At 34.2% G+C, this 25,995-nt stretch overlaps 1 protein-coding gene across 1 annotated transcript in view; it reads right to left on the reverse strand.

Moving 5' to 3' along the window:
* ABAT (4-aminobutyrate aminotransferase) overlaps positions 1-25,995 on the reverse strand; it is a 225,078-nt gene that overhangs the window by 6,201 nt on the left and 192,882 nt on the right. Inside the window, exons 11-15 of the mRNA XM_053695244.1 lie at positions 24,966-25,114; positions 21,943-22,080; positions 20,108-20,275; positions 4,615-4,761; positions 1,752-1,863 (exon numbers count right to left, since the gene is read on the reverse strand). Of these exons, the coding sequence (XP_053551219.1) occupies positions 1,752-1,863; positions 4,615-4,761; positions 20,108-20,275; positions 21,943-22,080; positions 24,966-25,114 (714 nt within the window). The remainder of the gene's footprint in view (positions 1-1,751; positions 1,864-4,614; positions 4,762-20,107; positions 20,276-21,942; positions 22,081-24,965; positions 25,115-25,995) is intronic.

Here is a 25,995-nt window from a genome sequence, read left to right on the forward strand (position 1 = left end):
TCAGTTATTTAACCACTGAATTACCCTATGTCAGTTATTTAACCACTGAATTACCCTATGTCATAGTGATTTAACCACTGAATTACCCTATGTCATAGTGATTTAACCACTGAATTACCCTATGTCAGTTATTTAACCACTGAATTACCCTATGTCATAGTGATTTAACCACTGAATTACCCTATGTCAGTTATTTAACCACTGAATTACCCTATGCCATAGTGATTTAACCACTGAATTACCCTATGTCATAGTTATTTAACCACTGAATTACCCTATGTCATAGTGATTTAACCACTGAATTACCCTATGTCATAGTGATTTAACCACTGAATTACCCTATGTCAGTTATTTAACCACTGAATTACCCTATGTCAGTTATTTAACCACAGAATTACCCTATGTCAGTTATTTAACCACTGAATTACCCTATGTCAGTTATTTAACCACTGAATTACCCTATGTCATAGTGATTTAACCACTGAATTACCCTATGTCATAGTGATTTAACCACTGAATTACCCTATGTCATAGTGATTTAACCACTGAATTACCCTATGTCATAGTGATTTAACCACTGAATTACCCTATGTCATAGTGATTTAACCACTGAATTACCCTATGTCAGTTATTTAACCACTGAATTACCCTATGTCATAGTGATTTAACCACTGAATTACCCTATGTCATAGTGATTTAACCACTGAATTACCCTATGTCATAGTGATTTAACCACTGAATTACCCTATGTCATAGTGATTTAACCACTGAATTACCCTATGTCATAGTGATTTAACCACTGAATTACCCTATGTCATAGTGATTTAACCACTGAATTACCCTATGTCATAGTGATTTAACCACTGAATTACCCTATGTCATAGTGATTTAACCACTGAATTACCCTATGTCAGTTATTTAACCACTGAATTACCCTATGTCAGTTATTTAACCACTGAATTACCCTATGTCAGTTATTTAACCACTGAATTACCCTATGTCATAGTGATTTAACCACTGAATTACCCTATGTCATAGTGATTTAACCACTGAATTACCCTATGTCATAGTGATTTAACCACTGAATTACCCTATGTCATAGTGATTTAACCACTGAATTACCCTATGTCAGTTATTTAACCACTGAATTACCCTATGTCAGTTATTTAACCACTGAATTACCCTATGTCAGTGATTTAACCACTGAATTACCCTATGTCATAGTGATTTAACCACTGAATTACCCTATGTCATAGTGATTTAACCACTGAATTACCCTATGTCAGTTATTTAACCACTGAATTACCCTATGTCAGTTATTTAACCACTGAATTACCCTATGTCATAGTTATTTAACCACTGAATTACCCTATGTCATATTTATTTAACCACTGAATTACCCTATGTCATAGTTATTTAACCACTAAATTACCCTATGTCATAGTTATTTAACCACTGAATTACCATATATGCCATAAGGGGAGGTGAATAGGTGAGTGAGAGATAATGAGATACAGTAAGTAATGTAACCATTTATTTACCCTATGCTATAAGGGGAGGTGAATATGTCAGTGAGAGATAATAAAAAAGCTACCTATGCCAGGAGGGAGAGGTGGACGGGTGGGTCAGTGAAGACTCAGACATTATTTACATGACAGCTCTATATAAACACTGCTACTGCTGAACAAGAGCTTTATTTAAGTAAAGAGCTCTGAGCCTATTTACTGGTTTTACTAATTTCTTTACGGTACCTTTGTTTCTTGCTTGTGTTATCAGCTTTGTCCGTGTTGCGTCATTGGGAGCGTCAAAGGAGCAGAACGTGCCTTTTCCCCTCACTCTGCTGATCAGATGTGGGTAGCGCGACTAGGAATACAACATAGTGTTAAATCTCACTTCCATTTCATTATAGCAACAAGAAATTCAATATTATGGCTCTTAAAGGGCACTAAAGTAAACATTACATTTTCATGATTTAGATAAAGCAGCAATTTAAACTAATTTAATAATTTACTTCTATTATCAAAATGTGTATATTTTTTCAATGCACACTTTCTGAGGCACCAGCTCCTACTTAGCATGTGTAAGAGCTCACAGTGTATATGTATATGAGTCTGTGATTGGCTGATGACTGTCGCATGATATAGTTATATGCACACTTTCTGAGGCACCAGATCCTACTGAGCATGTCCAAGAGCTCACAGTGTATATGTATATGAGTCTGTGATTGGCTGATGACTGTCACATGATACATTTATATGCACACTTTCTGAGGCACCAGCTCCTACTGAGCATGTGCAAGAGCTCACAGTATATACCTATATGAGTCTGTGATTGGCTGATGGCTGTCACATAATACAGTTATATGCACACTTAACTGAGGCACCAGCTCCTACTGAGCATGTGCAAGAGCTCACAGTATATACCTATATGAGTCTGTGATTGGCTGATGGCTGTCACATGATACAGTTATATGCACACTTAACTGAGGCACCAGCTCCTACTGAGCATGTGCAAGTTATATGCACACTTTCTGAGACACCAGCTCCTACTGAGCATGTGCAAGAGCTCCTACTGAGCATGTGTAAGAGCTCACAGTGTATATGTATATGAGTCTGTGATTGGCTGATGACTGTCGCATGATACAGTTATATGCACACTTTCTGAGGCACCAGATCCTACTGAGCATGTGCAATAGGTCACAGTGTATATGTATATGAGTCTGTGATTGGCTGATGGATGTCACATGATACAGTTATATGCACACTTAACTGAGGCACCAGCTACTACTGAGCATGTGCAATAGGTCACAGTGTATATGTATATGAGTCTTTGATTGGCTGATGGATGTCACATGATACAGTTATATGCACACTTAACTGAGGCACCAGCTCCTACTGAGCATGTGCAAGTTATATGCACACTTTCTGAGGCACCAGCTCCTACTGAGCATGTGCAAGAGCTCCTAGTGAGCATGTGCAAGAGCTCACAGTATATACCTATATGATTCTGTGATTGGCTGATGGATGTCACATGATACAGTTATATGCACACTTAACTGAGGCACCATCTCCTACTGAGCATGTGCAAGAGCTCACAGTGTATATGTATATGAGTCTTTGATTGGCTGATGGATGTCACATGATACAGTTATATGCACACTTAACTGAGGCACCATCTCCTACTGAGCATGTGCAAGACATCACAGTGTATACGTTAATGTAATTTGTGCAGCGCCTAATATTTACTGTAGTGTTGTGGTGCAGGTTACTACCGTGTAATCGTAGCCGCTTGCAGTCTAAAGGTTTAACAGGCAGTTGGAGAGACTGACGCAAAAACACACAATATGTAACCCGCTAAATTGATTTTCAGCACCTGCAGGTTACAGAATGTGCTTTTCAGCATCTCTAGCGAGAGCATGAGACTAAGATCATATTCACCTACCGCAGTAAATGTGCCTTTATAGTGATGTGAGTTACTGGTTTATACAGAAGCAGCAGAATTACACTATGTGGCGCCTCAGTGTCATGTACTATCCTACCTGGTACTCATTGCTACCGCTGAACTTATCCACAGACTTTGGAAAATTTTCAGCTCACTGCTTTTCAGAAAATACTTTTTTTAGATTATTGTTTGCAAGAGAAAATACCTCTTAAGACTACAGAACATTTTTTACTGAGAGTGGAAGTGCGTCCACTAGGGTTTTATTTACCTTTGGTATTTTTATCCTGTTTCGGTTGCAAATAACCTTATTCAGATAACAACTTTCCAATTTACTTTTATTATCAAATATACTTTGTTCTATTTAAAATGATTCAGCTGTGAAAAATCTGTCAAAATCCCTTTAATGTGCTAATTAATTATAATAAACCATAATCATTACTTGCCATTTGCAAACCTGGATATTTTGTTTAAGTATTAATTGTAGCTCACTGAGCTGTCTGTATAGAGAAATCAATAGACCATTATCTCACCCCTCGTTGTACGGCGATTACTGCACAAAGTGTTTGTAAAGAGCCCAGAAAGGAATAAACCGTGACAACTGCAATAAATCTCCCAGGAAAATGAATTACTGCTGTCACTGCTACACTTCCTTATAAAGGCACAGCAGAATAAATATGTGTATGGTTTGTCCCTGCATATAAAGAGATAAAACAAATGACCAGCTATTAAACAATGCAGAGATCACTGATTAGGAAAAAAGTTCCCAGGATGATGAGTATCTAGAGCCTGGTGCTATTACTTTAGTTTACCATGTGGGGGCAGCACTGTGTCATGTGCATTTCTTTTTATATATAAGAAACAGATCTGGGCTAGTGATATAGCGGTAGTTTTTTTCTTTTACATCCCATTAGACAAGCCAACCATGAAACCGTTTCTAAATTGCCATCGTGATCGTGTAGAGAACAGAAAAATGAGTCCAAAGAGGCTTTTTAAACTGTAGCCTGGCAACTGGCAGCAGTGTGTATATCTGAATGCAGAGCGGGTTGCAGCAAAACAAATGAACATAATCGCACATAATTCCAGGCACAGATATGAATGCTCTGCATTACTTAGAGGTCAAATGTATCAATAAATAGCTAAAGAAGGCGCGATTGTGATAACGTGAGTACTGACCTGCATATCCAACAGCCCGTCTATAAGGACCTTCCCTGACTGCACAGCGTTGGTAACGAGATCCTCTCTCTTGATTACATTTAACACTTCAGCGAGCAGAAGATTTTTGGAAGGGTCTCCAAGCCATGTGTTAAAAATCCTGTAAGGCTGTAAAAAAAGCAGATTTAGCATCAGTCAGTGAGGAGACGTTATTTATTCCTGTGTAATCTGTATTACTTATGCAGTAGCAGAGTTAGAAAACTCTAAAACAGTCTCTTCTGCAGGACAGAAAAGAATGGAAGGTGCAGATGTAGCCTGGGCTATTGCAGTGCTTAAAGGGACACTGAACACTACATTTCATGCACCGCCCTCTAATCACGGGTGCGGCCATATTAGAACTTAGGTTACACTGCAGGTATCTGAAGGATGTACAAACACATCAGCACTGGAAAGTAGTGAAAGACAGAGTTCAACATAGCAGCAGCACCCATGACTAGAGGGAGGTGGGGGATAACCTCAATACTATGCTAATAAAATGTATTTAGTGTACAGTGTCCCTTTAAGAACAAAATCTTCAGTGCATCAGTTTCTCATGCACACTTATTTGTCACCTTTTTCTCCACTACACCCTGGGACACTGCCCGGTCTGTGCACATCAGGAATATGCTGAATACAGCGACCAGAGAAACAAAAAATGCTTTTACTTTCTCCAAGGGAAACAAACTATGTTATTGGAAACAGAGGATGAAAAGAAACAAAAATCATTAAGGGCCATATTACAAGTGGAGCGTTATTTAACGCTTTCGCTCGCTCACTAACTTCGCTAGACTTTTTTGCATGCATCAGGTTTCGCTCGTTTTACAATTTACAAGCTTTACACCTGATGCAAAACACTCGTAATAAACTGCTTTTCGCACGCATAACTATTATCGCGCCACTCGTTATCTTGCCCTTAGTGTTTGCAGCAGTGTCATAGCTGCATGAAGTGCAGTGCAAGTAAGACGGACAACTTGCCTCAGCACTAATAGTTATGTTCATTAGTGATATCACTGAGGATTTCCTATGATTAGTGATGTAATTTAGGATGTCATAGGATTAGTGATGTCATTCAGGATTTCATAGGATTAGTGATGTCATTTAGGATGTCATAGGATTAGTGATGTCATTCAGGATGTCATAGGATTAGTGATGTCATTTAGGATGTCATAGGATTAGTGATGTCATTCAGGATGTCATAGGATTAGTGATGTCATTTAGGATGTCATAGGATTAGTGATGTCATTCAGGATGTCATAGGATTAGTGATGTCATTTAGGATGTCATAGGATTAGTGATGTCATTCAGGATGTCATAGGATTAGTGATGTCATTCAGGATGTCATAGGATTAGTGATGTCATTTAGGATGTCATAGGATTAGTGATGTCATTCAGTATGTCATAGGATTAGTGATGTCATTCAGGATGTCATAGGATTAGTGATGTCATTTAGGATGTCATAGGATTAGTGATGTCATTTAGGATGTCATAGGATTAGTGATGTCATTCAGGATGTCATAGGATTAGTGATGTCATTCAGGATGTCATAGGATTAGTGATGTCATTTAGGATGTCATAGGATTAGTGATGTCATTCAGTATGTTATAGGATTAGTGATGTCATTTAGGATGTCCTATGATTAGTGTTATTTATTAATTCTTGAACAAGTATAAACATCTCTGAATATACAGGACCAATTTAAAGACTTAAAGGGACATGAAACTCAAACATTTTCTTTAGTGATTCAGACAGAGCATACAACTTAAATAAAAAGAATCCAATTGACTTCTATTATCACATTTGCTTAGTTCTCATGGTATTCTTTGTTAAAGAGATACCTAGGTAGATAACATGCAGATGTCTGGAGCATTACATTACAAGAAATAACAGACACGTGCATAGATTCAATTAAACATTCACCATTTAGCCAAAACAACATCCGCTCCAACTAGAATATTCTTTACACGCAGAACCTCTCGAGTATTAAAGGGACATGAAACCCAACATTTTTATTTCATGATTTAGGTAAAACTTACTGTTTTAAACAACTTTCCAATTTACTTCTATTAGCAAATTTGCTTCATTCTCTTGGTATCATTTGTTGATACTGGTTTCTAATTAAACACATGGGTGAGCCAATGACAATCGGTGTATATATGCAGCCACCAATCAGCAGCTAGAACCTGAGCTTACCTAAACATTTCAGCAAAGGATAACAAGAGAAGGAAGCAAATGAAATAATAGCAGTCAATTGGAAAGTGATATAAAATTGTATGTTCTGTCTGAATCATGAATGTCTAATTATGACTTCACTGTCCCTTTAAGTACAGCTGTGACACGGGTTAGTGGTTTCAATTACAAGCGACTCACGATAAAGCAAGATATGGCAGCTAATTGAATGACTTTCTAATGTACCAGAATGCAGCTTTTTCACTACTGAATGATTGTGCCAGTAACAATGTGAAATACATTTTGTGCACTTTTATAATTCTGTAATGAGAAATGAATATTATCTGTACTTATGTTCTGTACACGTTGCATATATAATTCTGTAATGATAAATGAATATTATCTGTACTTATGTTCTGTACACGTTACATATATAATTCTGCTCTTCACTGTAATGATAAATGAATATTATCTGTACTTATGTTCTGTACACGTTGCATATATAATTCTGTAATGAGAAATGAATATTATCTGTACTTATGTTCTGTACACGTTACATATATAATTCTGCTCTTCACTGTAATGAGAAATAAATATTATCTGTACTTATGTTCTGTACACGTTACATATATAATTCTGCTCTTCACTGTAATGATAAATAAATATTATCTGTACTTATGTTCTGTACACGTTGCATATATAATTCTGTAATGATAAATAAATATTATCTGTACTTATGTTCTGTACACGTTACATATATAATTCTGTAATAAGAAATGAATATTATCTGTACTTATGTTCTGTACACGTTACATATATAATTCTGCTCTTCACTGTAATAAGAAATAAATATTATCTGTACTTATGTTCTGTACACGTTACATATATAATTCTGCTCTTCACTGTAATGATAAATAAATATTATCTGTACTTATGTTCTGTACACGTTGCATATATAATTCTGTAATGATAAATAAATATTATCTGTACTTATGTTCTGTACACGTTACATATATAATTCTGTAATGAGAAATGAATATTATCTGTACTTATGTTCTGTACACGTTACATATATAATTCTGTAATGAGAAATGAATATTATCTGTACTTATGTTCTGTACACGTTACATATATAATTCTGTAATGATAAATAAATATTATCTGTACTTATGTTCTGTACACGTTACATATATAATTCTGTAATGAGAAATGAATATTATCTGTACTTATGTTCTGTACACGTTACATATATAATTCTGCTCTTTACTGTAATGATAAATGAATATTATCTGTACTTATGTTCTGTACACGTTACATATATAATTCTGCTCTTTACTGTAATGATAAATGAATATTATCTGTACTTATGTTCTGTACACGTTACATATATAATTCTGCTCTTCACTGTAATGATAAATGAATATTATCTGTACTTATGTTCTGTACACGTTACATATATAATTCTGTAATGATAAATGAATATTATCTGTACTTATGTTCTGTACACGTTACATATATAATTCTGCTCTTCACTGTAATGATAAATGAATATTATCTGTACTTATGTTCTGTACACGTTACATATATAATTCTGTAATGATAAATTAATATTATCTGTACTTATGTTCTGTACACGTTACATATATAATTCTGCTCTTCACTGTAATGATAAATGAATATTATCTGTACTTATGTTCTGTACACGTTACATATATAATTCTGCTCTTCACTGTAATGATAAATGAATATTATCTGTACTTATGTTCTGTACACGTTACATATATAATTCTGTAATGATAAATGAATATTATCTGTACTTATGTTCTGTACACGTTACATATATAATTCTGCTCTTCACTGTAATGATAAATGAATATTATCTGTACTTATGTTCTGTACACGTTACATATATAATTCTGCTCTTAACTGTAATGATAAATGAATATTATCTGTACTTATGTTCTGTACACGTTACATATATAATTCTGCTCTTCACTGTAATGATAAATGAATATTATCTGTACTTATGTTCTGTACACGTTACATATATAATTCTGCTCTTCACTGTAATGATAAATGAATATTATCTGTACTTATGTTCTGTACACGTTACATATATAATTCTGCTCTTCACTGTAATGATAAATGAATATTATCTGTACTTTTGTTCTGTACACGTTACATATATAATTCTGTAATGAGAAATGAATATTATCTGTACTTATGTTCTGTACACGTTACATATATAATTCTGCTCTTCACTGTAATGATAAATGAATATTATCTGTACTTATGTTCTGTACACGTTACATATATAATTCTGTAATGAGAAATGAATATTATCTGTACTTATGTTCTGTACACGTTACATATATAATTCTGCTCTTCACTGTAATGATAAATAAATATTATCTGTACTTATGTTCTGTACACGTTACATATATAATTCTGCTCTTCACTGTAATGATAAATGAATATTATCTGTACTTATGTTCTGTACACGTTACATATATAATTCTGCTCTTCACTGTAATGATAAATAAATATTATCTGTACTTATGTTCTGTACACGTTGCATATATAATTCTGTAATGAGAAATGAATATTATCTGTACTTATGTTCTGTACACGTTACATATATAATTCTGCTCTTCACTGTAATAAGAAATAAATATTATCTGTACTTATGTTCTGTACACGTTACATATATAATTCTGCTCTTCACTGTAATGATAAATAAATATTATCTGTACTTATGTTCTGTACACGTTGCATATATAATTCTGTAATGATAAATAAATATTATCTGTACTTATGTTCTGTACACGTTACATATATAATTCTGTAATGAGAAATGAATATTATCTGTACTTATGTTCTGTACACGTTACATATATAATTCTGTAATGATAAATGAATATTATCTGTACTTATGTTCTGTACACGTTGCATATATAATTCTGTAATGAGAAATGAATATTATCTGTACTTATGTTCTGTACACGTTACATATATAATTCTGCTCTTCACTGTAATGATAAATGAATATTATCTGTACTTATGTTCTGTACACGTTACATATATAATTCTGCTCTTCACTGTAATGATAAATGAATATTATCTGTACTTTTGTTCTGTACACGTTGCATATATAATTCTGTAATGAGAAATGAATATTATCTGTACTTATGTTCTGTACACGTTACATATATAATTCTGTAATGAGAAATGAATATTATCTGTACTTATGTTCTGTACACGTTACATATATAATTCTGCTCTTCACTGTAATGATAAATGAATATTATCTGTACTTATGTTCTGTACACGTTACATATATAATTCTGTAATGAGAAATGAATATTATCTGTACTTATGTTCTGTACACGTTACATATATAATTCTGCTCTTCACTGTAATGATAAATGAATATTATCTGTACTTATGTTCTGTACACGTTACATATATAATTCTGCTCTTCACTGTAATGATAAATAAATATTATCTGTACTTATGTTCTGTACACGTTACATATATAATTCTGCTCTTCACTGTAATGAGAAATATTATCTGTACTTATGTTCTGTACACGTTACATATATAATTCTGTAATGATAAATGAATATTATCTGTACTTATGTTCTGTACACGTTACATATATAATTCTGTAATGATAAATATTATCTGTACTTATGTTATGTACACGTTACATATATAATTCTGTAATGAGAAATGAATATTATCTGTACTTATGTTCTGTACACGTTACATATATAATTCTGTAATGAGAAATGAATATTATCTGTACTTATGTTCTGTACACGTTACATATATAATTCTGTAATGAGAAATGAATATTATCTGTACTTATGTTCTGCACACGTTACATATATAATTCTGCTCTTCACTGTAATGATAACTAAATATTATCTGTACTTATGTTCTGTACACGTTACACATATAATTCTGCTCTTCACTGTAATGATAAATGAATATTATCTGTACTTATGTTCTGTACACGTTACATATATAATTCTTCTCTTCACTGTAATGATAAATGAATATTATCTGTACTTATGTTCTGTACACGTTACATATATAATTCTGTAATGAGAAATGAATATTATCTGTACTTATGTTCTGTACACGTTACATATATAATTCTGTAATGAGAAATGAATATTATCTGTACTTATGTTCTGTACACGTTACATATATAATTCTGCTCTTCACTGTAATGATAAATGAATATTATCTGTACTTATGTTCTGTACACGTTACATATATAATTCTGCTCTTCACTATAATGATAACTAAATATTATCTGTACTTATGTTCTGTACACGTTACATATATAATTCTGCTCTTCACTGTAATGATAAATGAATATTATCTGTACTTATGTTCTGTACACGTTACATATATAATTCTGCTCTTCACTGTAATGATAAATGAATATTATCTGTACTTATGTTCTGTACACGTTACATATATAATTCTGCTCTTCACTGTAATGATAAATAAATATTATCTGTACTTATGTTCTGTACACGTTACATATATAATTCTGTAATGATAAATGAATATTATCTGTACTTATGTTCTGTACACGTTGCATATATAATTCTGTAATGAGAAATGAATATTATCTGTACTTATGTTCTGTACACGTTACATATATAATTCTGTAATGAGAAATGAATATTATCTGTACTTATGTTCTGTACACGTTACATATATAATTCTGCTCTTCACTGTAATGATAAATGAATATTATCTGTACTTATGTTCTGTACACGTTACATATATAATTCTGCTCTTCACTGTAATGATAAATGAATATTATCTGTACTTATGTTCTGTACACGTTACATATATAATTATGTAATGATACATGAATATTATCTGTACTTATGTTCTGTACACGTTACATATATAATTCTGCTCTTCACTGTAATGATAAATGAATATTATCTGTACTTATGTTCTGTACACGTTACACATATAATTCTGCTCTTCACTGTAATGATAAATGAATATTATCTGTACTTATGTTCTGTACACGTTACATATATAATTCTGCTCTTCACTGTAATGATAAATTAATATTATCTGTACTTATGTTCTGTACACGTTACATATATAATTCTGCTCTTCACTGTAATGATAAATGAATATTATCTGTACTTATGTTCTGTACACGTTACATATATAATTCTGCTCTTCACTGTAATGATAAATAAATATTATCTGTACTTATGTTCTGTACACGTTACATATATAATTCTGCTCTTCACTGTAATGAGAAATATTATCTGTACTTATGTTCTGTACACGTTACATATATAATTCTGTAATGAGAAATGAATATTATCTGTACTTATGTTCTGTACACGTTACATATATAATTCTGCTCTTCACTGTAATGATAAATGAATATTATCTGTACTTATGTTCTGTACACGTTACATATATAATTCTGCTATTCACTGTAATGAGAAATGAATATTATCTGTACTTATGTTCTGTACACGTTACATATATAATTCTGCTCTTCACTGTAATGATAAATGAATATTATCTGTACTTATGTTCTGTACACGTTACATATATAATTCTGTAATGAGAAATGAATATTATCTGTACTTATGTTCTGTACACGTTACATATATAATTCTGCTCTTCACTGTAATGATAAATGAATATTATCTGTACTTATGTTCTGTACACGTTACATATATAATTCTGCTCTTCACTGTAATGATAAATAAATATTATCTGTACTTATGTTCTGTACACGTTACATATATAATTCTGCTCTTCACTGTAATGAGAAATATTATCTGTACTTATGTTCTGTACACGTTACATATATAATTCTGTAATGATAAATGAATATTATCTGTACTTATGTTCTGTACACGTTACATATATAATTCTGTAATGATAAATATTATCTGTACTTATGTTATGTACACGTTACATATATAATTCTGTAATGAGAAATGAATATTATCTGTACTTATGTTCTGTACACGTTACATATATAATTCTGTAATGAGAAATGAATATTATCTGTACTTATGTTCTGTACACGTTACATATATAATTCTGTAATGAGAAATGAATATTATCTGTACTTATGTTCTGTACACGTTACATATATAATTCTGCTCTTCACTGTAATGATAACTAAATATTATCTGTACTTATGTTCTGTACACGTTACACATATAATTCTGCTCTTCACTGTAATGATAAATGAATATTATCTGTACTTATGTTCTGTACACGTTACATATATAATTCTTCTCTTCACTGTAATGATAAATGAATATTATCTGTACTTATGTTCTGTACACGTTACATATATAATTCTGTAATGAGAAATGAATATTATCTGTACTTATGTTCTGTACACGTTACATATATAATTCTGTAATGAGAAATGAATATTATCTGTACTTATGTTCTGTACACGTTACATATATAATTCTGCTCTTCACTGTAATGATAAATGAATATTATCTGTACTTATGTTCTGTACACGTTACATATATAATTCTGCTCTTCACTATAATGATAACTAAATATTATCTGTACTTATGTTCTGTACACGTTACATATATAATTCTGCTCTTCACTGTAATGATAAATGAATATTATCTGTACTTATGTTCTGTACACGTTACATATATAATTCTGCTCTTCACTGTAATGATAAATGAATATTATCTGTACTTATGTTCTGTACACGTTACATATATAATTCTGTAATGATAAATGAATATTATCTGTACTTATGTTCTGTACACGTTGCATATATAATTCTGTAATGAGAAATGAATATTATCTGTACTTATGTTCTGTACACGTTACATATATAATTCTGTAATGATAAATGAATATTATCTGTACTTATGTTCTGTACACGTTACATATATAATTCTGCTCTTCACTGTAATGATAAATGAATATTATCTGTACTTATGTTCTGTACACGTTACATATATAATTCTGCTCTTCACTGTAATCATAACTAAATATTATCTGTACTTATGTTCTGTACACGTTACATATATAATTCTGTAATGATACATGAATATTATCTGTACTTATGTTCTGTACACGTTACATATATAATTATGTAATGATACATGAATATTATCTGTACTTATGTTCTGTACACGTTACATATATAATTCTGCTCTTCACTGTAATGATAAATGAATATTATCTGTACTTATGTTCTGTACACGTTACACATATAATTCTGCTCTTCACTGTAATGATAAATGAATATTATCTGTACTTATGTTCTGTACACGTTACATATATAATTCTGCTCTTCACTGTAATGATAAATGAATATTATCTGTACTTATGTTCTGTACACGTTACATATATAATTCTGCTCTTCACTGTAATGATAAATGAATATTATCTGTACTTATGTTCTGTACACGTTACATATATAATTCTGCTCTTCACTGTAATGATAAATAAATATTATCTGTACTTATGTTCTGTACACGTTACATATATAATTCTGCTCTTCACTGTAATGAGAAATATTATCTGTACTTATGTTCTGTACACGTTACATATATAATTCTGTAATGAGAAATGAATATTATCTGTACTTATGTTCTGTACACGTTACATATATAATTCTGCTCTTCACTGTAATGATAAATGAATATTATCTGTACTTATGTTCTGTACACGTTACATATATAATTCTGCTATTCACTGTAATGAGAAATGAATATTATCTGTACTTATGTTCTGTACACGTTACATATATAATTCTGCTCTTCACTGTAATGATAAATGAATATTATCTGTACTTATGTTCTGTACACGTTACATATATAATTCTGCTCTTCACTGTAATGATAAATAAATATTATCTGTACTTATGTTCTGTACACGTTACATATATAATTCTGCTCTTCACTGTAATGATAAATGAATATTATCTGTACTTATGTTCTGTACACGTTACATATATAATTCTGCTCTTCACTGTAATGATAAATGAATATTATCTGTACTTATGTTCTGTACACGTTACATATATAATTCTGTAATGATACATGAATATTATCTGTACTTATGTTCTGTACACGTTACATATATAATTCTGTAATGATACATGAATATTATCCGTACTTATGTTCTGTACACATTACATATATAATTCTGCTCTTCACTGTAATGATAAATGAATATTATCTGTACTTATGTTCTGTACACGTTACATATATAATTCTGCTCTTCACTGTAATGATAAATGAATATTATCTGTACTTATGTTCTGTACACGTTACATATATAATTCTGCTCTTCACTGTAATGATAAATGAATATTATCTGTACTTATGTTCTGTACACGTTACATATATAATTCTGCTCTTCACTGTAATGATAAATGAATATTATCTGTACTTATGTTCTGTACACGTTACATATATAATTCTGCTCTTCACTGTAATGAGAAATAAATATTATCTGTACTTATGTTCTGTACACGTTACATATATAATTCTGCTCTTCACTGTAATGATAAATATTATCTGTACTTATGTTCTGTACACGTTACATATATAATTCTGTAATGATAAATGAATATTATCTGTACTTATGTTCTGTACACGTTACATATATAATTCTGCTCTTCACTGTAATGAGAAATAAATATTATCTGTACTTATGTTCTGTACACGTTACATATATAATTCTGCTCTTCACTGTAATGATAAATGAATATTATCTGTACTTATGTTCTGTACACGTTACATATATAATTCTGCTCTTCACTGTAATGATAAATGAATATTATCTGTACTTATGTTCTGTACACGTTACATATATAATTCTGCTCTTCACTGTAATGAGAAATAAATATTATCTGTACTTATGTTCTGTACACGTTACATATATAATTCTGTAATGATAAATGAATATTATCTGTACTTATGTTCTGTACACGTTACATATATAATTCTGCTCTTCACTGTAATGATAAATGAATATTATCTGTACTTATGTTCTGTACACGTTACATATATAATTCTGCTCTTCACTGTAATGATAAATGAATATTATCTGTACTTATGTTCTGTACACGTTACATACATAATTCTGTAATGATAAATGAATATTATCTGTACTTATGTTCTGTACACGTTACATATATAATTCTGTAATGATAAATGAATATTATCTGTACTTATGTTCTGTACACGTTACATATATAATTCTGCTCTTCACTGTAATGATAAATATTATCTGTACTTATGTTCTGTACACGTTACATATATAATTCTGCTCTTCACTGTAATGATACATGAATATTATCTGTACTTATGTTCTGTACACGTTACATATATAATTCTGCTCTTCACTGTAATGATAAATGAATATTATCTGTACTTATGTTCTGTACACGTTACATATATAATTCTGTAATGATAAATGAATATTATCTGTACTTATGTTCTGTACACGTTACATATATAATTCTGTAATGAGAAATGAATATTATCTGTACTTATGTTCTGTACACGTTACATATATAATTGTGCTCTTCACTGTAATGATAAATGAATATTATCTGTACTTATGTTCTGTACACGTTACATATATAATTCTGCTCTTCACTGTAATGATAAATGAATATTATCTGTACTTATGTTCTGTACACGTTACATATATAATTCTGTAATGATAAATGAATATTATCTGTACTTATGTTCTGTACACGTTACATATATAATTCTGTAATGAGAAATGAATATTATCTGTACTTATGTTCTGTACACGTTACATATATAGTTCTGCTCTTCACTGTAATGAGAAATGAATATTATCTGTACTTATGTTCTGTACACGTTACATATATAATTCTGCTCTTCACTGTAATGATAAATATTATCTGTACTTATGTTCTGTACACGTTACATATATAATTCTGTAATGATAAATGAATATTATCTGTACTTTTGTTCTGTACACGTTACATATATAATTCTGTAATGATAAATAAATATTATCTGTACTTATGTTCTGTACACGTTACATATATAATTCTGCTCTTCACTGTAATGATAAATATTATCTGTACTTATGTTCTGTACACGTTACATATATAATTCTGTAATGATAAATGAATATTATCTGTACTTATGTTCTGTACACGTTACATATATAATTATGTAATGATACATGAATATTATCTGTACTTATGTTCTGTACACGTTACATATATAATTCTGCTCTTCACTGTAATGATAAATAAATATTATCTGTACTTATGTTCTGTACACGTTGCATATATAAGATCATTATATCTTTTTAATTACACAGGAAACAATGAGATCCATGCGGGAACGGACAAATAATGTTGCTCAACAGCTCAAATAGGTTTTAAAGACGTTCAGCTGTTGCATTAGAAAAGTAAAAAAATAGGGACAAGAGCTGCTTGAGAAATGTTTTCAGACAGATTACAAAGCAGCTGCTAAAACCTCACTCAATGTGAAGTTTCAGTAGCGATTGCTCAGTGCGAAATCACCAGAGAACCACAATAACCGACCAATAGCCTGGAAGTGAAAAGCTAAGCGAGACCTTTGTCACAGCAGTTGTAATGCGCTAGGATTGGACGATTTGCAGACGATTTACTTATGGTTTTGTTGGGGCTGAAGACACTGAGGTATAAAAGGGGTTTTCTGCATGAAGTTGCTATAAAACTCCATTAAAGTGACAGTAAAGTCCAAATGAAACCTTCATAGGTTTAATAGGACGTTATATTAATCAACTTTCCTATCATCTTTTATCATCAAATTAGCTTTTTTCTCTTGGTATTTTTCTGTTAAAGGCTAAACCTTGTTAGGCTTATTTCTAAGACTCTGCAGTCCACCTTTTATCTCAGTGATTTGGACAGTTTTTCACAGCTAGGCAATGCTAGTTCACGTGTGCCATAAATATAACATTGTGCTCACTACCGTGGAGTTATTTATGAATCAGCACTGATTAGAACTGAGATAAGGGGCAGTCTGCAGAGGCTTAGATACAAGGTAATCACAGAGGTATAAAGTATATTAATATAACTGAGATAAGGAGCAGTCTGCAGAGGGTTAGATACAGGGTAATCACAGAGGTAAAAAGTATATTAATATAACTGAGATAAGGAGCAGTCTGCAGAGGCTTAGATACAAGGTAATCACAGAGGTATAAAGTATATTAATATAACTGAGATAAGGAGCAGTCTGCAGAGGCTTAGATACAAGGTAATTACAGAGGTAAAAAGTGTATTAATATAACTGAGATAAGGAGCAGTCTGCAGAGGCTTAGATACAAGGTAATCACAGAGGTAAAAAGTATATTAATATAACTGAGATAAGGGGCAGTCTGCAGAGGCTTAGATACAGGGTAATCACAAAGGTAAAAGTGTATTAATATAACTGAGATAAGGAGCAGTATGCAGAGGGTTAGATACAAGGTAATCACAGAGGTAAAAAGTATATTAATATAACTGAGATAAGTAGCAGTCTGCAGAGGTTTAGATAAAAGGTAATCACAGAGGTAAAAGTATATTAATATAACTGAGATAAGGGGCAGTCTGCAGAGGCTTAGATACAGGGTAATCACAGAGGTAAAAGTATATTAATATAACTGAGATAAAGAGCAGTCTGCAGAGGCTTAGATACAGGGTAATCACAGAGGTAAAAAGTATATTAATATAACTGAGATAAGGGGAAGTCTGCAGAGGCTTAGATACAGGGTAATAACAGAGATAAAAAGTATATTAATATAACTGAGATAAGGAGCAGTATGCAGAGGCTTAGATATAGGGTTATCACAGAGATAAAAAGTATATTAGTATAACTGAGATAAGGGTCAGTCTGCAGAGGCTTAGATAGAGGGTAATCACAGAGGTAAAAAGTATATTAATATAACTGAGATAAGGAGCAGTCTGCAGAGGCTTAGATACAAGGTAATCACAGAGGTAAAAAGTATATTAATATAACTGAAATAAGGGGCAGTCTGCAGAGGCTTCGATAGAGGGTAATCACAGAGGTAAAAAGTGTATTAATATAACTGAGATAAGGAGCAGTCTGCAGAGGCTTAGATACAAGGTAATCACAGAGGTAAAAGTATATTAATATAACTGAGATAAGGGGCAATCTGCAGAGGCTTAGATACAGGGTAACCACAGAGGTAAAAGTATATTAATATAACTGAGATAAGGAGCAGTCTGCAGAGGCTTAGATACAGGGTAATCACAGAGGTAAAAAGTATATTAATATAACTGAGATAAGGGGCAGTCTGCAGAAACTTAGATACAGGGTAATCACAGAGGTAAAAAGTATATTAATATAACTGAGATAAGGGGCAGTCTGCAGAGGCTTAGATAGAGGGTAATTACAGAGGTAAAAAGTATATTAATATAACTGAGATAAGGGGGCAGTCTGCAGAGGCTTAGATACAGGGTAATCACAGAGATAAAATGTATATTAATATAACTGAGATAAGGGGTAGTCTGCAGAGGCTTAAATAGAGGGTAATCACAGAGATAAAAAGTATATTAATATAACTGAGATAAGGGGCAGTCTGCAGAGGCTTAGATAGAGGGTAATCACAGAGGTAAAAAGTATATTAATATAACTGAGATAAGGGGTAGTCTGCAGAGGCTTAGATAGAGGGTAATCACAGAGGTAAAAAGTGTATTAATATAACTGAGATAAGGAGCAGTCTGCAGAGGCTTAGATACAAGGTAATCACAGAGGTAAAAGTATATTAATATAAATAAGATAAGGGGCAGTCTGCAGAGGCTTAGATAGAGGGTAATCACAGAGGTAAAAAGTATATTAATATAACTGAGATAAGGGGCAGTCTGCAGAGGCTTAGATACAGGGTAATCACAGAGATAAAAAGTATATTAATATAACTGAGATAAGGAGCAGTCTGCAGAGGCTTAGATACAAGGTAATCACAGAGGTAAAAAGTATATTAATATAACTGAGATAAGGAGCAGTCTGCAGAGGCTTAGATACAAGGTAATCACAGAGGTAAAATGTATATTAATATAACTGAGATAAGGGGCAGTCTGCAGAGGCTTAGATACAAGGTAATCACAGAGGTAAAAAGTATATTAATGTAACTGAGATAAGGGGCAGTCTGCAGAGGATAAGTAAATTAATATAACTGTGTTGGTTATGCAAAACTGGGGGATGGGTATTAAAGGAATTATCTATTTTTTTTAAAAATAACATTTTTGGTGCTGACTGTCCCTTTAATTACTCACTGCATCTGGTCTCAATTCTGCCTTGTGAAAAAATCCACCGGTCATCATTTTCTTACTGAACGTCACCACATCGGCCGGATCATCCATTCCCCAGTGCTCATGGGCCCAGAACTTTCCAGTAGCGCCTCCTCCTGTCTGCACCTCATCCACCAAAAACGCGCAGCCGTGCTATGTAGGAAAGTATAAATATTGTAATGATAGTATCACATATATTACATAGATACAGCGGATTTGTACTGACTGCAGCTTTCTGCTGATGACCAAATTACAGCCCTGGGCGTAAGATTACACTTTGTGCTGCTTATTTACTGGTGGGTAAAATTCTATAACCAGGGTCTTTGGTAGATATTGAGGACTGAATAGATGCGCCCTGTTCTGTAGCAAAGAAATGGCGCTCAAATCTTTTTTGCAATATTTCTTGTTGCAAGTAGCTCACACTATGCACCTTAAAAAACAGCATTTTAAAAGGGACATTAAACACTTTGAGATAGTAATATAAAGTGATAAATTGTATATATAAAAAAACTCTGCTATATACTTTCATTATTTATTTTGTCCCCCTTTCCTGTAATTCCATTCTAAAATTGTGAGCATTTCAGATCCTGTTAGAAATGGAAGTGCAGAACACTGTTAAATCCAGCACAACCATTGGCTGCACACTCTAGTGACCTATTTATAACTGACCCTAATTGGCCACAGCAGAGAAGGTAACACAAGTTACAACATGGCAGCTCCCAATGTTTTATAGACACTAAAACTTTACACTTATTTTGTCACTATTTAAACGACTAATGAAACTTTAAAAAATATATCTACAGGTTATTATTCTCAGACTCATCTTTTCTTGAATACATCATTCTATCTAACATTTATTTAGTGTTTAATGTCCCTTTAATGCGGCGCATACAGAAAGCTGCAGGAATTGTTTTTGTCTATAAGTAAACATTAAATGCTTTACTTTGTTGTTTTTGCATAACCACTAGAAAGGAGACGTCTGGTGACAGGTGGCTACAAGGATATGCAGCTTGTAAGTGGCGCACTGGCGAGGAGCTGCTGCGCTACTAATCCTGAGCTGGGCTTTGGGCTTCGGAGGTTAAACATATAGGACTAACAGAATTTATTATTGCTCATGCAGCCAGCAGTAATCACCCTGGACAAATGGGTTTGGGGTGATATAACTCCGCCTCCGCTAACAAGCTCTGCATCTTTACTAGCGGTTTGCAGGGTCACCTGAGGGAAGCGGCACTGCAGAAGCTTCAAGGTTTCATAAGCTGCTCAGTTAATGAAACCCATAGAAATCAAGAGACAAAGTAAAGTAACAGGTGCTAACAAATTAGAGGTTTTAATGTTTGCACTGTCCCTTTCGTTAAATCATTAAAAGGGACAGTAAAACCCAAACTGTTTCATTTCATGATTCAGAGAGAACATAGAATTCTAAACAATTTTTCAATATACTCAATTATCAATTTTGCTTCATTCTCTTGGCATCCTTTATTGAAGGGGCAGTAATGCACTACTGAGAGCTAGCTCAACACATTGATAAGAGGTATATTTGTGCCGCCACCAATCAGCAGCTAGCTCTAACCTCCTGAGCCTACCTAGGTATGCTTTTCAACAAAGGATACCAAGGGAACAAAGCAATTTAGATAACAGAAGTATATTGGAAAGGTGTTTAAAATTTGTTGTATCTGAATAATGAAATGTTTTGGGTTTCATGTCCCTTTATTTTCACATTATTATAACTCCCCCCTCGTGCCACCAAATCAATAAGCTTATTGTGTGCAGCAATCTCATATAGTCCATCGAATCAGTGCGACAGTCACAAGTGTTCGTACTTTTCTAGAAATATCTCTCAGTTTCCGGAAGAACTCATCAGACGCGTGATTGTCCCCTCCCTCCGACTGGATCGGCTCCACAATTATTCCAGCAACCGTCTTCTTCTTTTTCCTGTATTTCACAATCAAGTCCTCCACCTGCAAAATGACACAATTAATTTCATATGTCAGTATACGTCAGTATCTCTGCAGAACTGATTATATGGGCCTTGTTTCTATTGCTGTTAAAGGGACAGTCTAGTCAACATTAAACTTTCATGATTCAGAGCAACTTTCTAATTTACTCCTATTATCAAATTTTTCTTGGTTCTCTTGCTATCATTATTTGATAAAGCAAGAATGTAAGCTTAAAAGCCGGCCCATTTTTGGTTCAGCACCTGGGTAACGCTTGCTGATTGGTGGCTAAATGTAGCGCTACCCAGGTGCTAAACCAAAAATGGGCCGGCTCCTAAGCTTATATTCAAATAAAGCTAAAGAGAGAACAAAGGAAATTGATAATACGAGTAAATTAGAAAATTGCTTAAAATCGCTGCTCTATCTGAATCATGACTAGACTATGGGTGGGAACATAAAACTTCTCCATAGACTGTAATAGAGATACTTGTTACTAGTTTACAACAGCAATGGGAACAAGGTCATGCTATTTTATACATATTTTACCCACAATGCTTAGTTCAATGGCTGAAATGACAACAAACCTTATTATTCTGTAGCAGAGGCCACTGTTGCGGCCTTTATTTATTGCACAAGTTGACCTTAATTCTTTTCAGACAGGTTTTTTACTTATAATTAGAGGCAGATATACACTGTTATTAAAGGGACATGAAACCTGATTTTTTTATTTCTTGATGCAGATAGAACATACATTTTAAAGCTCTTTCCAATTTATTTTTAGTATCAACGTGGCTTCATTCTCTTGGTATCCTTTATTGAAGGTCTCAAGTACAATCTAGAACACAACACCTCTTGTGTAGTGCACGCTGCCAGCTCTTCCAACATATAAATCCCCTCCAGCAGTTCTTGTAAAGTAAAAAAAATCATCAAAACAAAGGCCTTTTGTATGAACCTGATGAATGGAAAATAAAGGTCTTTTTTTTACTTTAAAAGAATCGCTGGAGGGGATTTATATCCTTTATTGTAGGAGCAGCAATGCATTACTGTGAGCTAGCTAAGCACATTGGAAAGCCAATGACAAGAGGCATGCTTTTCAACAAAGGATACCAAGATAGCTAAGAAAATTAAATAAGTAAAATGGAAAGTTGTTAAAATTGTATACTTTATCTGAATCTTAAAAGAAAAATGTTGGGTTTCAGGGCCCTATAAGGTAGAAGACACAGCTACTGGATACAGGCTGAGAGCAGAGGGGTGTACGCTAGTGAGGGGAGGATGACATGCACCAGAAGAGGAAAAACAAACAGAATTTGATGACAGATAGGAATCAAAAGGTCTTCTGAAGTATAAGCCTTATTTATTCTAAAGATAGACGTATGCATATCTCAGGCATTCCTTTATCCCTTACAGTCTTTACCATCTCTACTGGACGTCTGTTCCATGAATCAATCACCCTGTAATACATTTAATTGGCTGAGAAGCGCTTGCTACTAATGTTTACTGTCTGATAGGCACATCCAGCTAATGCTCATTGTCCGAGAGGCACTTCCTGCTAATGCTCATTGGCCGAGAAGCACTTCCTGCTAATGCTCATTGGCCGAAAAACACTTCCAGCTAATGCTCATTGACCGAGAGGCTCTTCCAGCTAAGGATCATTGGCCGAGAAGCACTTCCAGATAGACTTATTGGCCGAGAAGCACTTCCTGCTAATGCTCATTGGCCGAGAGGCTCTTCCAGCTAAGGATCATTGGCTGAGAGCCACTTCCTGCTAATGCTCATTGGCCAAGAGGCACTTCCTGCTAATGCTCATTGGCCGAGAAGCACTTCCTGCTAATGCTCATTGGCCGAGAAGCACTTCCTGCTAATGCTCATTGGCCGAGAAACACTTCCAGCTAATGCTCATTGGCCGAGAAGAACTTCCAGCTAAGGATCATTGGCCGAGAAGCACTTCCTGCTAATGCTCATTGGCCAAGAGGCACTTCCTGCTAATGCTCATTGGCCAAGAAGCACTTCCTGCTAATGCTCATTGTCCGAGAGCCACTTCCTGCTAATGCTCATTGGCCAAGAGGCACTTCCTGCTAATGCTCATTGGCCAAGAAGCACTTCCTGCTAATGTTCATTGGCAGAGAAACACTTCCAGCTAATGCTCATTGGCCGAGAGGTTCTTCCAGCTAAGGATCATTGGCTGAGAAGAACTTCCAGCTAATGCTCATTGGCCGAGAGGCTCTTCCAGCTAAGGATCATTGGCCGAGAAGCACTTCCTGCTAATGCTCATTGTCCGAGAGCCACTTCCTGCTAATGCTCATTGGCCAAGAGGCACTTCCTGCTAATGCTCATTGGCCGAGAAGCACTTCCTGCTAATGCTCATTGGCAGAGAAACACTTCCAGCTAATGCTCATTGGCCGAAAAGAACTTCCAGCTAATGCTCATTGGCCGAGAGGCTCTTCCAGCTAAGGATCATTGGCCGAGAAGCACTTCCAGCTAAGGCTCATTGGCCGAGAAGCACTTCCAGCTAATGCTCATTGGCCGAGAAGCACTTCCAGCTAAGGCTCATTGGCCGAGAAGAACTTCCAGCTAAGGCTCATTGGCCGAGAAGAACTTCCAGCTAATGCTCATTGGCTGAGAGGCTCTTCCAGCTAATGCTCATACCAAAAAGAGAAGAAGTGGAAAGTACTGGCGCTAAACAGCTAGGGATAGGTCAAATGATAATAATTGTATCCGTTCTCACTCAACTAATGGCCATAGTATTCAGACATAAAAATCTCCATGTTCCCACCTGTCCGCTACATATCTAGATAAACAGAGCAGAATGCAAATAATTCCAATTTTGTGCACCAAGATACTTTGTTGGACCATAACTAGAGGATGTGATATTACCCTCCACCACCACCACGTGAGGTTCCCATCATTACCTCTTCTAAACAGCGAGCCTCTTCATCTTTATTCTCCTTCACAAACTGCTCCAGAGGATACTTCAGTCTTGGGAAAGGGGCAATAGGCCAGTCAAAGGAAGGAATGTCCAGTTTGTGGATTGCTTTAGAGTGTGTTGTTGCCAGGCAACCTGAAAAAGAAGATTTTTACTTACAGACAAATCTCTATGTCAGGGATACAAGTTAAAAGCTAACATCCAGCTAAATTAGCCTAAAACACTGCAGGAATATGAAGAAGCATCTTAAAGAATCTCCAGTGGTTCCTCATCCTCCCAACTCCATTAATCTTAATGAAAGTGAACATACAGTATATAATAAATATGAATAAAAAACATAATTCTCATTGGCCGAGAGGCACTTCCAGCTAATGCTCATTGGCCGAGAGGCACTTCCAGCTAATGCTCATTGGCCGAGAGGCACTTCCAGCTAATGCTCGTTGGCCGAGAGGCACTTCCAGCTAATGCTCGTTGGCCGAGAGGCACTTCCAGCTAATGCTCGTTGGCCGAGAGGCACTTTCAGCTAATGCTCGTTGGCCGAGAGGCACTGTCAGCTAATGCTCATTGGCTGAGAGGTACTTCCAGATAATGCTCATTGGCCGAGAGGCACTTCCAGCCAATGATTGTTGGCTAAGAGGCACCTCCAGCCAATGATCAATGGCCGAGAGGCACATTCAGCTAATGCTCATTGGCTGAGAGGCACTGTCAGATAATGCTCATTGGCCGAGAGGTACTTCCAGATAATGCTAATTGGCCGAGAGGCACTTCCAGCCAATGATCGTTGGCCGAGAGGCACTTCCAGCCAATGATCGTTGGCCGAGAGGCACTTCCAGCCAATGATCGTTGGCCGAGAGGCATATTCAGCTAATGCTCATTGGCCGAGAGGCACTGTCAGCTAATGCTCATTGGCCGAGAGGTACTTCCAGATAATGCTCATTGGCCGAGAGGCACTTCCAGCCAATGATCGTTGGCACATTCAGCTAATGCTTATTGGACAAGAGGCACATTCTGCTAAT

This window comes from Bombina bombina, chromosome 11, assembly GCF_027579735.1.
Source record: "Bombina bombina isolate aBomBom1 chromosome 11, aBomBom1.pri, whole genome shotgun sequence".
NCBI classification, from domain to species: Eukaryota; Metazoa; Chordata; class Amphibia; order Anura; family Bombinatoridae; genus Bombina; species Bombina bombina.